Source organism: Tenebrio molitor, chromosome 3 (genome assembly GCF_963966145.1).
Source record: "Tenebrio molitor chromosome 3, icTenMoli1.1, whole genome shotgun sequence".
NCBI lineage: Eukaryota > Metazoa > Arthropoda > Insecta > Coleoptera > Tenebrionidae > Tenebrio > Tenebrio molitor.
The window spans coordinates 920,627-934,811 of NC_091048.1; the positions used below are offsets into that span (position 1 = coordinate 920,627).

Consider the following 14,185-nt stretch of genomic DNA (forward strand, 5'->3'; position numbering starts at 1 on the left):
TAACGACCTTTCGTTTTTATTAATGGTATTAATACCTACCAACTAAATGAAAAATAATTCGAGAGTTGGTGATTTGATTAAGAAGAAGAGTAGAGCATGAATGGAAGAGTGAGTGGCGTCCCCACGCGGTTGATACAGCAAAGTTGACAGTCCCCTGCGTGCTTGTCCCACGGGTGCGGCCAAGGGACACCAGAGGGCGCACTGCTTCATGGAATTGCGACAAATCTATTTGAAATAGATTGGCGCCCAAGTTGAGCAACATGAAACTGGATAGTTTGTCAGTCGCGCATCAACTTGGGTAATGTAAAGAGCGCGAAGTATAATTTGAAACATGTACACTGCCGATTTTTAGTTGTAAGCCGATCTCGCCCTTTCTTCCATTTTTTGTATGATGACGTTAACGAACCGATCGAATTTTTGCTAACTCTGACTGGTTAAAAATTAGTTAAGATGTGTCAGTGCAAATTGTGCGTGTTGTGTGTTGTTTTATGTTTTTGCGTGTACGCAGTGACCACATTTAACGTCGATAGTTACAACTATGCCCTGTACGAGGGCCGCACTTTCGACGGACGTGACCCCATGTTTGGTTTCAGCATGGCACTCCACCGAGAAGGAAACCGCGGATGGTAAGTTTTGCTTTAGTGTAAACCTACCCGTTCCAAAAATAGTGAATGAGACCAGCGTTAAATTTAAATCAGATTTTTATTAGTTGATTGTTTAATTCGCAGCCTTCGCGAGCAATTCGAGAGTTTTGTCGCAAAATTGCTTTCGGTGACCTTTCGGACGCCGTCTGTCGCGCAGATGTCGGGGTTGGGGCCACCCCTCGTGGAACACGTGTTGTGGCGACTTTTTTCCGCATTTTTAGCGGAGAATCTGTCGTACAGGAAGTCGAAAGTCGATAGCTTCAAAATAATCAACTTTTGATAAAAACGATTTGTTGTGGAAGTTTTACGATTCGGGGGAAGCCACTTTAGCAGTGTCCAGCTGGGCCCAGTGATAACAGGTGCTGATGCTTCGGCTATTCTTCTCAGGTGTTAAATACGATTTTATGGCCTTGCATCATTACCAATATTTACAGTGTGTCGCAACGTCGCCTGCGGCCGTGCGAGGTGTTGCCAAAGACATCATTTTAGCGCCAATGTTTTGCAAATTCGGTACATCCCCGGGGCATCATCACTATTCTAAAACTGACGCTTTTCGACATTGCACGACGAATCAAATTGTAATTTCGTCGCATGACGAGAGTAAGTTTTTACGATTCCTCTAAAGAGTCTAAAGTAGTCGACATTCTTTCTCTTTCACGGAATGGACTTTATAAAAATGACTGTTGTAGGTATGAGATCGAGTATATGATAAAGGTGTTTGTTTGACGATTTTTAAAATTCTAATCGTGTTGTTGAAGCTAGATTCAAGGTCGAACCAACAATAAAGCTTCTAATCAAAACAAAATAGATTTTTATTTCATCCGGACAGGAAAGTGCAGTCTTGTTTTACTTTTTTCATTTGCATAAATTCTGAAGTAGTCTTGAATGCAACAAAATATGTTATTTATTAAGTGTTGCTTATTATCCTTCAACTAGCATTCGCTAAAGTTCTTGGAAAAATAAACGGGAAAAATGTAGATTGCTGTTTTCTTATTGTGCAAATATTTAATGTGTTTATATCCCCACAAAAGAAAAAGATAAACAAAACAGAGACTTTACACAATCACTCATTTCTATTTGTTCTATTTGTTCATGTGGTGTTCCCCAGGGTTCCGATTATGATCCTCTGCTATACAAAATTGTATGTTGAATTTGTCAAGAAGTTCATAATTTTTTCTTTATTCCATTTTTTCACTTTGAACCAATTAAGCAGTATCTCAGAGTTACTACTGCTCTTAGTATTATTTATTAAGAACTGGTGTCCCTCGAAGACACCCTCCAGAAGGGGCACTTCCTGGACCTAACGGCACTCCATTCCACTGTCATCTGCCATTTCAAGCAGACATGCTTTATAGCCTCACATCTTAACTCTCCATCTTAAGGCGGTTTAATGCAGTTATTCAAGTGTCTACAAGATTTAGAAGATACAGTGATGGAAATCGTAAATTACGGTGTCTTATGGGCGCGCTGACTAAAAGACGGCCCCTTCCCAGCTGCCGTTGTAACACGCTCTGCTTTAGCTCTTCCGGATCGGAGTCTTTGTGCAAAGCCGCAAAACCGACTTTCCTGCTAGTCAGAAAGGGAGAAATATGTCTTGTGGGTCACTTGTGGTATTAATGTCAGTGCAATTTCCTGGTTGAGGTGGGCTAATGTTGATTCGTCGTCGATTGGTTATTCTGCGGTGATGCAAGACGTCCTAATCCAGATTAGTGTTTGTAAAGATTGTGTGATATCATCAAATAAAAATTGCCGTAAGGTGGTAGAGTATATTACAAGGTAAAGAGAACAAGGTGAGGCTGAAGCAGATATAAGAATGACACTCGAGTTGCGTTCATTGTGTGAAAATAGACAGTAAAATGATTTAACTCCAAGTCTAAATGTTAATTAATTCGGTGTAACGGAGGAATTTTAAGTAAGAGTGAATATTAATTTTTAAAAATGTTGCCAAAGAAGACAAACTGGACGCACGATTTCTATTAATTTCATGTTATACAATGTACAAAAAAATAATTTGTGGTGTTTTTAAGACGTATTATTATCGTAGAAACTGATTTTTCGTTGAGGTTATGTTTAGTTGTCAAAACTAGCACGTATGAATTAAGTTACAACGTACGAAGTAACGATTGAAATGAAAACTTCTTGATCGGGCCTTACATAATAAAACTGAAAAACTATATTTACAGACAGCAATAAGTATATTTCTTAAGTTTATTTTTCCTAGAAGATAACATCAAAGAATTGACTTCACTGACGTTACAATATGAGTCATGTATATTCAATTATGTAATAATGTAATGTGGATAAGAAATATCGACAACGTTAAGAATAAAGCAAAGAAAACTGCGAATTTTTTTTTTTTAAATTTTTTTTTGCTATTTGTATCAAGACATTTTTCAGTGATTTTTGACAAATAAAATAAATTTTATCCATTATATAAAATTCTTTTTGGCGCTGATGGTAGAAAGGATAAATACCTGGTGCTTTGGTATTTGAACAAAGCTTTGCATATGCTTTCGTAGTTTCTTGACCTTTCAGATATTTGTAGAAATTATTGGAAAACTTGAAAACGCTCAAATTTCTTTTTCAATTTGACAAAATGTGGAAACATTTATTTATTTTTGGTAAATTAAATAAAAGTAAACAGTGCAGATACCCTATCTGACAAAAAATTGTAAATATTTGAAAGCCATGAATAATGTAATAAGAAAAAAAAAAAAATTAAAATGAACCAGTTAAAATTTAACTAAATAAACACAGAAGTTAGCGATATTCAAAGAAACGAAAGAATTTTTAAAAATATTACCCAAGGAAGATAGGTACTAAAAATGAAGTACGAGTAAATAATAGTTATTTACGAAATAAGTGCGAGAAGACATTTTTCGCGCATGAGCGCATTAATTGAGGCACGAGCGACGAAGGGCCGAGTGCTTCATTTGCGCGAATGTGCCGAATACGTCATTCCGCATCGAAGTTCGTACAATATTTTTTGAAACGAACATTATGTCTGATTTGTCGCATACCTTTTGTGAATAGGATATCGCTTGTCCATGCGCTTGCCAAGAATGCTCAAAAAGGCGAATGCTTTTTGGATGATTTTGAAGCATTCGCACTAGTGCGCGAACATCGATTTCGCGCACTACTATGCGGTCGCGAACTGTCATTTTGAAGATAGTGAGTTCAAAAAGTACGTTGAGTAGATGAAGATTTGATATATCTAGAATGAATAAACAATTTAGAAAGTTACAAATCTTTGTAGTAAACATGATTTACAAATGTTTAAGAGAGGATATAGATGTTCCATAATTACAGTGTCTTTCAACAGCAGTTTCGTTAGGTAGAAATAGATCGAGAAGCTTAATGAATCGTGTCATAACAGACTATTCTTTATGAGTAATTTGTCATAAAATGTGACAAATTAATTAATTACTTTTAGTTAATTACGCGTCCTTAACTAATTCAAAAATAACTCACAGTTGAAATTTTCAGATTTTGCATCTGCGTTGGGTTCGTAAGAGGATTCTTTTCAGAAATTAAAATAATTCTCTTATAATTAACTATGTACATACAATAGAGTGAAACAGAAGAACACTCAGAAACTGACTAAATTTTTTACTTAGGAGACGTATTATGGATTGTGTAATGTATGGAATGTTATCCAATATACATGATGGAAAAAAACCATATATCTTTTAACTAATTTAAATATATTATGGCGAATAATATTACTTAAATATGTATTTTAATTATTTAATTAATCAAAAATAAAGAAAGTGAGCACATGCGTTCAAATTTCGTCTTCAAAGTCACTCAAAGGAACTTTTTTGTGTTTCATAATAATAGTTTATTTAACGAGTTCCTGTGTAAATTGGGGTTTTTTGGCACGAATGGGCCAGTTTAAAACGCGAGTGAAACGAGTGTTTTAAAGGCCCACGAGTGCCAAAAAAGGCCCAATTTACACACTAACGAGTTGAATACAACGTTTTTTTGTTCGACGAGCCCCTTAAAGGGACATTTATCAAAATCCGTTCACACAGCAGAAAATTCTCAAATTCTGTTGAACAAAAAATGTATTCCGGGCTAAAATAAAATTTAAAATGATAAAAAATGTTTATCACTATTTTTATTAGTGTTTAAAAAACTTTGGTTTCCAAACTATGTACATATTTAAATTAAAACTTGACACCTTTGTTACTTCCGCGCCAGAAAACTTTAGATTTAAAATGTTGCTACAATTCAAAATTTTTTGCTGATTGTTAATGAAGAATGTGTCATCGTTCGATTCTTACATTGTTGAATAACAATGAGTAATTTTTCTGTTCTATTCATAGTCTTAATTCTGCGAAACTAACAATAATTCCAAACAGTATTAAAAAATATTTCATTTAAATTACGTCCCCACCATTTGTTTCTTTTGTATCAGTGTATAATACACTTTGTCCTAAATCGTCTTTATGGGCGTGATAATATCATACAGTAAATATGTATTACTGCATTCAGGTTACATAATCGATGCACTATATTACATCAAGGTAAAGAGCACAAGGTGAGTTTACCAGAGTGACATTAATTTGTGCAAAAAAGTGATCCAGCAGGCGCCACGAGCACAAATTAGGAGTCGAAATAAAAAGGCGTTCGTTTCCGACCATTAAACCGTCCTCATCTAAACACAACAGACAAGAAAACACCTGACAAAAACAGTTCGGTGAATCAGTGTTGGCACAACTTCAACTCTCGGTTCCAAATTTAGAACGACCACACTTTAGTGCTGTCGACTCCGACAAATTCGAACAAATACGTTCAAACCAGAATCCGCGACTTGCGTAATCTGCGAAGACAAGTTTGCGATTTGAAGATGGTGCAAAAGCGAAGGTCGCAAACGGTGAAGATTTTCTTCTTTTTCCCGGTAGTCCTCGAGGGTCGGCCCCGTCTGAGCTAATTAATTTTTCCGCATGGTTTGTCGTCCTGTTGTTTACATTTGACATTCACTGCTTATGGCATTTAGGTTTGCCGGACCAAATATGGCGTCTGACGTCACCACAACTGCAAGTTTCTTCTTTCGTGTGTTGTATGAGAGGCGGGTGACCCGATTTTCTATGGAAAAAATGCCACATGGTCGATTAATTGCAGAGTTGCACTCTTCGACGGTTATTGTTTGAGGTCGGGGCGATCGGATGGGAGAAGTGTCCTGTAGGCTTGGCGCTAGCCTAGTTTTCTTCCGAATGGATGTGGTAATAAAAGAGGAAAGTTAATGCGAGCGGCTGGTAAAATGATGGTTTATGGACATCGATTGTTCGATCGGGACAGGGGCGGACTGGTTTGTGGCGGACGAAAAAGGATCGGATGGAAATTTCGTCAGGGAAGTCGAGAAATTCGACGAAATACTGAAGTTTTGAACGTAGTTATGTCATGATTGCTTGCAAAATCAGATGTTATTTAATGGCAGCCTGCTGCGTTGGTGGGCAATTTCACCTGGCGATAATGAACAGTCAAATCTTTTATGTTCTTAATTAATGATCGAGTAAGCAGCTGATAAAAGATTAATTTCTATTGAAACGTTTTTGAAACACACAATTTAATGCCTTGGTATAAGTAAAATAAATGTTACACAATTTTTTAATAGAAAATATAAAAAGAAGGACATAAAGTAAATGTAACGGGTGTTCAAAAATTGACGAGTTTGGAGTTGGCTATGGTTTGGAACATGTTTGTCGTTACTTAACCCACACAACTATCATACACTCCGTGTGTCAAAATTAAGACAATGTTTTATTTTCGTTTTATGTAAGAGTAAGGATTCGAATTTTTGCACAGTCGTAGAATTTAATGTGTGGTTTTCGGGTACTAACTATATTAGTTGTATACAGTTGAATACAGTTGAGTACTGGAAAAGATGCACCTCATGAAGCTCTACGACTATAAAAAAATTCAAATCGTCAATCTCATACGTCAGGCTGTCTTCATCTTACTATTTAAACAATTTGCAAAAAAATATTTTCATTTCTTTACTTTATTTACTCATTGTATGTTTTATGCGTTCGCACAATGGTGTTGTAGCAATGAATGTTACTCTCGTGTTATTCTTTGTGATTCATATAAACTGTCGATTCATAAGATGAGAACTTTTATGTTTTGAAGGTCTTTAAAATAAATTTAGTGATTAACTGCATCTGTTTATTGAAAGTTTGTTTTTTTTTATAATCAATTGTCAAAGTGTTGTCAGGTTGGCAGAAAATTCAAAACAGTGAATTTTATAAATCACGTGTGAAACATTGACTTTTGAAATTGTCACCGATTGTCACATTTGACAATTTAAATTTAAATTCAACACATGTCTTAGGTACACTCATAAACATATGCAACATAACCTCAATAATGATATAGGGGAAATCTAGGGTGAAATTGAGATAGAATTGGACCAGATGTCAATGATTTTTAATATACAGTTTGGTCTTTTTCTGTATTTTGACACTGACATGATTATAAAAAAAAACGGACTATAGAATCATTTATCGAGTAAATACATAGTGTGTAGAATTTCATTTTGTTTCTTTCTTTCCGGTCTAATTGTCTTTTTTTCAAATTATATATTGTTTTCTTTTAATTTTTGCTGTTATTTGTTTCTTTTGAAAAATATATTTCCATAGAATTTACGTTTTCGTGTTTTATCGCGCGTTCAAATGAAATCCTGGGCTGGATACTGGGAAGGCGTTGGAAACCGTCAATTACATATTGTGATTTTTTAAGGCGTAGATTAATTGGAACATGTTGACAGCTAACCTAAAATTTAGAACCAAACAAATATTTCGTTTTTTTTCTTTCTTTGCAATGTTTTGCATTAAAAATAGAATAACTTAACGATTCATATTCTCGAAGCAAATATCTAAGGCCACACTTTGCTGAAAACAAACATGTTCAATTATGTCCACATTAAACATAAACAAATGTCATTCGTGTCAAACGGCGGGAAATTCAAATTTTACACTGTTCTAAACGGTTTAATTTTTCCAACGCTTCCTCAGCCCAGGATTTCATTTGAATTTGTCAGCGAGCCAGCTTTTCTTCTTATTATTATTACCATAGCTTTTCACTTTTATGTTACAAATTCTGACTACTTTTAATTTCTTTCAAAAAATGCTCAACATTGGCACACTTGAATCAGACTGCCTTGATCGACTTCTCTTGGAATTCCATAGAAATTTGACTCATCATCGCCTCCATATTTAGGTGTTTTCTCGATTGTTTCCAGAAACCTGTTTCACCGGAACCATTTAATCTGTCACAATATTAGCGTACGTTGGCGTACGTCACATTGATTTATTTGGCAATCCGCCTCTGCACTGGGGGCCCCGAACCGATTAAACTAAAAACAGCTGTTAGGTGTAATCAGGTGACACGGCCTGACCTAGACCCACCCATAAAACGAAACTGCTAATAAACTTCTACGATCAGTTCGTAAGTGGTCGATAATTATTAAGTAAGGACAGGGCTGTATTGAGCAACTCCCTGGCACAATGGACGAAACGCTGAATGTCCATTTACATGTCCGCAACGTCGAAAGAGAAAGTCTTTAGAAAAGGAGAGTGAGCGACGATTTCTTGACACATACGCATGCAGCACATGCTCCAGTTGATCCTGTTTATTAATTAATCCAATTACTAAAACGACTCGCACATGGCTAAACTAATTCGCGAATGCGACGCCATTCCGGCCCGATTCGTGACCGATTGAGCGCGTGTTGAGGCTTGCGTAATGAGGCTCGGCGATATTGGAAAATTGTACAATGTTTAATTTAGAAAAATTCACGAAACATAATTTCGGGAAAATTTCAGTATTTTGCTAAAAAAAATCAAAATCACAAAGTGTCTAATTTATTTTACCTAAGGATAATAATAAGTAAACTATAGTAGGATTAGAGAGAACGTGAAACGGTTCTTTAATATGTAGGTAAGTTTATAAGCGTCGTAACAAATTGGTGTTTCTCACAAAAAACTGGAATGGGAGGAGCACTCGATTTAAAAAAGCACGAAACATTAAATCATGCATCGATTATTGGCACTTGACTTATTTTATTTTATTTTTTTTATTAAATATTGCATAACAAAGTTTGTTTTACTGTTACCTTCTGTGATCTGCTTTTTTTGAAGGTTAAAATATTATTAAAAATATTTACTTTAACAATGAACCATTTTAAACAAGATTTGCAGCTTTCAAACCATTTTTTACACATTTACAAAATTTAAGATTCTAACAATAAATAATAAATAATATAAATATACCTTAATGTGTTAAAGAAAAAACTTTTCACTTTTATGTGTAAAACCAAGTCTGCTTGGGTAAATCCTAAACTAGGGTTAAAAGTCTTCAATGTTTTGACAGGAGGTACTTCGAGGCTGGAGATAATCTTGGAAATTAGCCTAAATGGGCGCTTTTCGCTTCGTAAAAGCATGTTTTAAATTTTCAAACGTGACAAAGTTTGGTTGCTGCAGGATTAAATCTGTTATTTTATTTAGACGTGTGCAATAGATGTTTATTCTTGAAGCAGTTTTTGACAATTTGTGTAAAATGTACAGCGTAATATCAATCATACTATCATTACTATCATCCGTTATGAAGAGAGGTTTTGCCAAAACTCCAACAAACCAAGTTGTTTATGATAAACTCAGTCATTATTTCATTTCCATTTCGAAAATAGAATTCGGTCATGAATCATTTGTGTTTTCGTTGTTTTCATTTTTAAATTAAAATTTTCGTGACGTGACGATCTATTAAGTTCCGCGGCACGTTTAAAAAAAATCCTTTTATTCTTTTTTTGTTCACATTGTATTTCCTCAATAGAAAATGGGCTTTTTACTTTTACTTCCTATGGAGTAAAAGTAAAAATGTCAGGTCAGGTCAGGTCAGGTAATTTGTTTATCATTTATTTTTAGATATCAATCGTACAGCATCATTTAAACTAATTCCGGATATTATTCTGAGAACGCTACATCGGGAGCGGCAAGTGTGCTTACTCTGATGTTCTGATTTTGAGAAAGTTTGATTTAAATTTTTAGTCTGTTTTCTAAAAAACAAAGAGAAGGTAGTATAAAAAATTATGTGTGTAAATTATATGGAGCAAAGTGTTATTTCTTCCCTTGAGTAATTAACTAATTACTGACCTCGGCTGCGCCTCAAGCTTCACCGAGGGAAAAAAATTAAACACTTTCCTCCCTCATCATATAAATAACCGTTAATTTGACTTGTTAACAATAATATTTTGGCCTAGTTGCTTTGCAGTAAAGTTTTCTGCAACGAGATAGGAATACGCAAATTTCTTTCTTAATGAAAGAAAGACATTTTGCCGCATTGTATTCTGTCTTTCATGAATTACATAGTTAGTAATATCACCGAATTAAATTATTTTATTTCATTTAATCATAAACGAAATTATCTCTAAATTAATCACCGGTAGAATAAAATTGCAGATAAAAAAATATTCTCGTGTAAAACGTTACACTTTTTAAAAATTATTTAAAGGCGACTATTTCAAGACTCCACTCATAAAGTTGTTGGTGAACGTGCACCACAAAAATAGCTTCTTACACCGTTTATCCGGATGACACATCCTATTAATCTTGTTAATACAAGAAAATAATAACGTCAAAATGCGTAAAATTATATTTACCAAATTACTAATTTTTAGATAGTTTCCCTATTTGTTTATTATTCAGTGCGTTATAAAAAACAGAAAAAAACATCTTATATCCGTTCTTTATGATAACACTGTGTCAAAGAGCTTTTTAAAGAAGCTTTGATCTTGGAAAATGTACCGAACACTACTGGGAGTCTTTTGTTTGATTTGTGGTTTGTTATCACAGCGAGCAATTGTTATTGTATCATTACACAAAATTAATTACCGAAAATCATCAACGACAGTTTTAACTCTTGTTTATCAGTCTTGGTCAACCACATTATTTTCTTGAAAAATGTGAAATCTCACCGCAACATGTAAATATTTACATTTTATATAAACTAATTGTGTAACATTTTCCAATTATCCGTTGCTTAAACTTAACCATTTAATGCAACATTTCCGTTGCAAGCGTTTTTTTTTTGTATTTTTTTATCATTTTACTTTGAATAGTATAATTAAAGAACGAGTTTTATAAGGGTTGATTTGGCGCACGAGTCCCAAGTGTAGAAAACGACCCGTAGGGGAGTTTTGCATAGGATGAGTGCGCAAATCCACTTATAAAACGAGTTTTTTATGTTATTTTTTAGAATTTGCACCCTTGTTTTAATTTTTAAATAAAAAAATTAAATTTTCAAATTCTAGGGAATTTTGTATTAATTGGTAATTCAAGGTAACGGATGCAACTACATCTGCAACATATGTTAAAAAGTAGAGTTTGAACATTAATATTGGAAGTTTTTTTGGTGTAAATGACAATAATACACTGAAATATTGATAAAAATTTTCTTAGAGATCTATTAAATCACGAGTGCTTTTAAACGACTCCAAATTGAATACAATAATAGACCTATTAGAGATGCAGATTCTAAAAAAAATGTTATGGCGGTGTAGAAAAATTATGTAATCGGTAAAATTAAACAAATGAAGTTTGTAGTGTATTTTAAGATGCGTCATTCCTCGTAACATTTTATGACTTCATTATTGGCAAATTGAAATTTAACAAAATTCAGACTGCGAACACCTCTCCACAACTAGAGAGAGCTTCAGCACTCATTACACTTGTTCCATAAACACTAGTTCTTAAGTTGTCAGTAAACAGAAAATGTTATTATTTTTATTAGGTTGTAATGGAGTAAGTGGTGGTAAAGAAGCTAAAAACTATCGTATAACCGCACCAATTTTTATTATTACATAATTCCGAGACAGTAAGGTGTGTCGGAAAAGTATCCAATTAATGGCTTAATTGTTGTTTTCAAATTACCATTTTAAGTCGTTTAGCATGTGTTAATAATGAGTGGTTATTCCACGATGAATAACAAGTAAAGTGTGTGTTTAATTCTTTAACAGAAAGATGACTCTCGCTGTTGTACGTGTTAAAGTAATAAAACAGACTGAGTTTATGACCGATTATGGACATGCATAAGCTGGCTTTTGAATCGAATACGTGCATCAGCCAATAAAAATATTTTATTGCAACTGGTCAGTCTCATTTTATTTTTTAGCAGTTTCGAAGTTTATTTGTTTCGGTCTGACGTACTTACAATGGCGTCAAATAAAATTGAAGCATTTTGACAGGAAATTTTATTCTTTGCAGAATGTCTGAACCTGAATATGATTAAGGAATATGTATTATCGCAAAAAAGGGACACGGCATTCAGGCCAGATTTAATTTATCATGACAGATTTTTTTCTCTATCATCATTGACTCTGTATTGTCCATTTTTTCTTAATTGGTTAATGGAACCGTTAATTTAAAATAATTACCAACAAGATTACTACACATTTTTTATGCACCATTATATTTAACAAGCTTACTCGTATTTACATGTGAAAGGCTTTCAATGACAATTTTTTTTATGTGAAAATTTGAAAATTTTCCAGTAATCGTCGGTTTATTGTTCTTAGAAACTACATATAAATTTACTTTTCGAATAAAAAATATTTAAACTATTTTCTTCAGAAATTTAACATTCTACATTCATTGTCAGATTTCACATAAAGCTTTAAGCTTTCGTTCATATTAAAGTTTTGTTTGCCCCCTTGCCAACATCTCAATTCTCTATTTATTGCCTTCATTTTCTATTTTTATTTGTTTGTTTTTATAAAAAAAATTAAAATTGCTTTTTCGTTGATTCTGTTTATCCATGACGATACGTTTCTGATACAATAAAAAACAACCTTTTACTTGAAAAAAGAACAAGATCCAAAACACAGCTGTAAAAGATGATTTTAAAATGTTTGGCAAATTTCTCTCCCTAGAGTGAAAGTTAAAATGTACATCTTGACCAAATCAAAATTTCTTGGAGCTAATCCTCTGCAAGTGGTGGGTTTTTCCAATCTCATCTTCGCAACAATTCATTGTTCTCTTTCAACCCTTCACTTCAAAAAAATTGCAAAAATAACTAATTAGTGGTTATCCGCGTAATATTGTTGCAATGGAGTGTATTTTGATTCATTACAGTGACAATATTTTTGCTTGTTATATTTTATTTTATCTTCATTAAAGCTCAAGAAATAAGTAATATACAGTCGCGGACAGAAAAAAGTAGGACAAGTCTTATTCAGAAATTTAGCTAAAACTGAATTGAGTAAACCGGGCTTACTATAATAAATAAATAAATATTTTAATGGTAACCATAGAAATAGTAAATAGACTTACATTAGCGAAAAAACATTGTCCTACTTTTTTCTGTTCGCGACTGTACATATTATATTATCTTATCTTGATTGCGAGGTGGTTTTTATCATCTTAAAGTGACAAGTGTTCCACTACTAATAACATCACTTATACGAGTACATATTTTTGCTGCTGTGATAATTTAATTTTATGTCGTTTAAGATGAATGAATTTAGGCAACTTTTTACGCAGTTTGTTGTTAAAACAAAGCTGATGGTTTAATTTTTTTATTACGATGAGGTGTCTATAAACACATCAAAAGACACTAGACAAACAAAAACATTTCCACACGACTCGTTTCGTTGTTAGAATACTTCTGGTAACGTCATGATAACATTCCGGTATTTTATTTCTACAACAATTCATAAACAATTTCAAAACTTGCCACATTTCCTTGTTTAAAATTTGTAGTCGCAAATACATTTTTTCTTCTATCAACTCTAAATCCGTGTCGGTTTAAATAAGTCTGGTTCAAGTGCTGTGCCGTTGACTATGGTCAGTGCCTCTTATTCAACATTTGATAAGATTTATTCGTCCAACCCTGACATCCATCGCCTCAATAAAGAACGCCTTACATCCGTGAAAGTCATACTTCCGGTTTCCTTCGATACCGTCCTTATAGATGGATATTTATCCACAAAATCGTCCATGAGCACAACCCATTTATCACCCGAGCCATAAACAAAGACGGGCACAGACTTGCTTTCGTAATCGATATTAACTTGGGCACACCCTTCCTGTTTCAATCCATCAAATTAGTTCACCGAGTTATAATAATAATATGACGTATTGTCCCCGGTTTATGACTCGGGTTTTTACAGTGGAACTGTATAAAAGTCGGCTTTCGTCCTAATTGGGCTTTGTGTTGTTCGCAGGTTGATCGTGGGGGCGCCGGAAGCTCAGTCCACGATCCAACGGACCGTCGCTTTCGGAGGGGCTGTTTACAGGTGTCCCACGGACAGGGATGGAGACTGCGAAGAGATAGGGTTCGACACTAAAGGTAAAATGTTTTACGAATATTGTTCGGAGAATATTTAGTGAAGGACTTCCTGTCAGTGTTTGTTAAAGAGAAATATGGCAATTTAGGGGGCATTCACTTGACGACGTCTGCAGAATAATGTAATTTTATTGTTTCACTTTTTATTTATGCTTTAACAATTCAATAATTCCAAGAAAGTAGGTACAACCATTTGA

General features: G+C 34.1%; 1 protein-coding gene across 3 annotated transcripts in view; it reads left to right on the forward strand.

The window, feature by feature from the left end:
* Positions 1 to 267: 267 nt before the first annotated feature.
* The window catches only part of if (inflated), a 79,713-nt gene continuing 65,795 nt past the window's right edge, over positions 268 to 14,185 (forward strand). For 2 of the 3 annotated variants that reach the window (XM_069041545.1, XM_069041546.1), the window contains exons 1-2: positions 268 to 626; positions 13,867 to 13,991. In XM_069041545.1, coding sequence (XP_068897646.1) covers positions 451 to 626; positions 13,867 to 13,991 — 301 coding nt within the window. In that variant the 5' untranslated portion in view covers positions 268 to 450. Of the gene's footprint in view, positions 627 to 990; positions 1,004 to 13,866; positions 13,992 to 14,185 lie in introns of those variants that run through there. The other variant, XM_069041549.1, reaches the window with a different exon arrangement.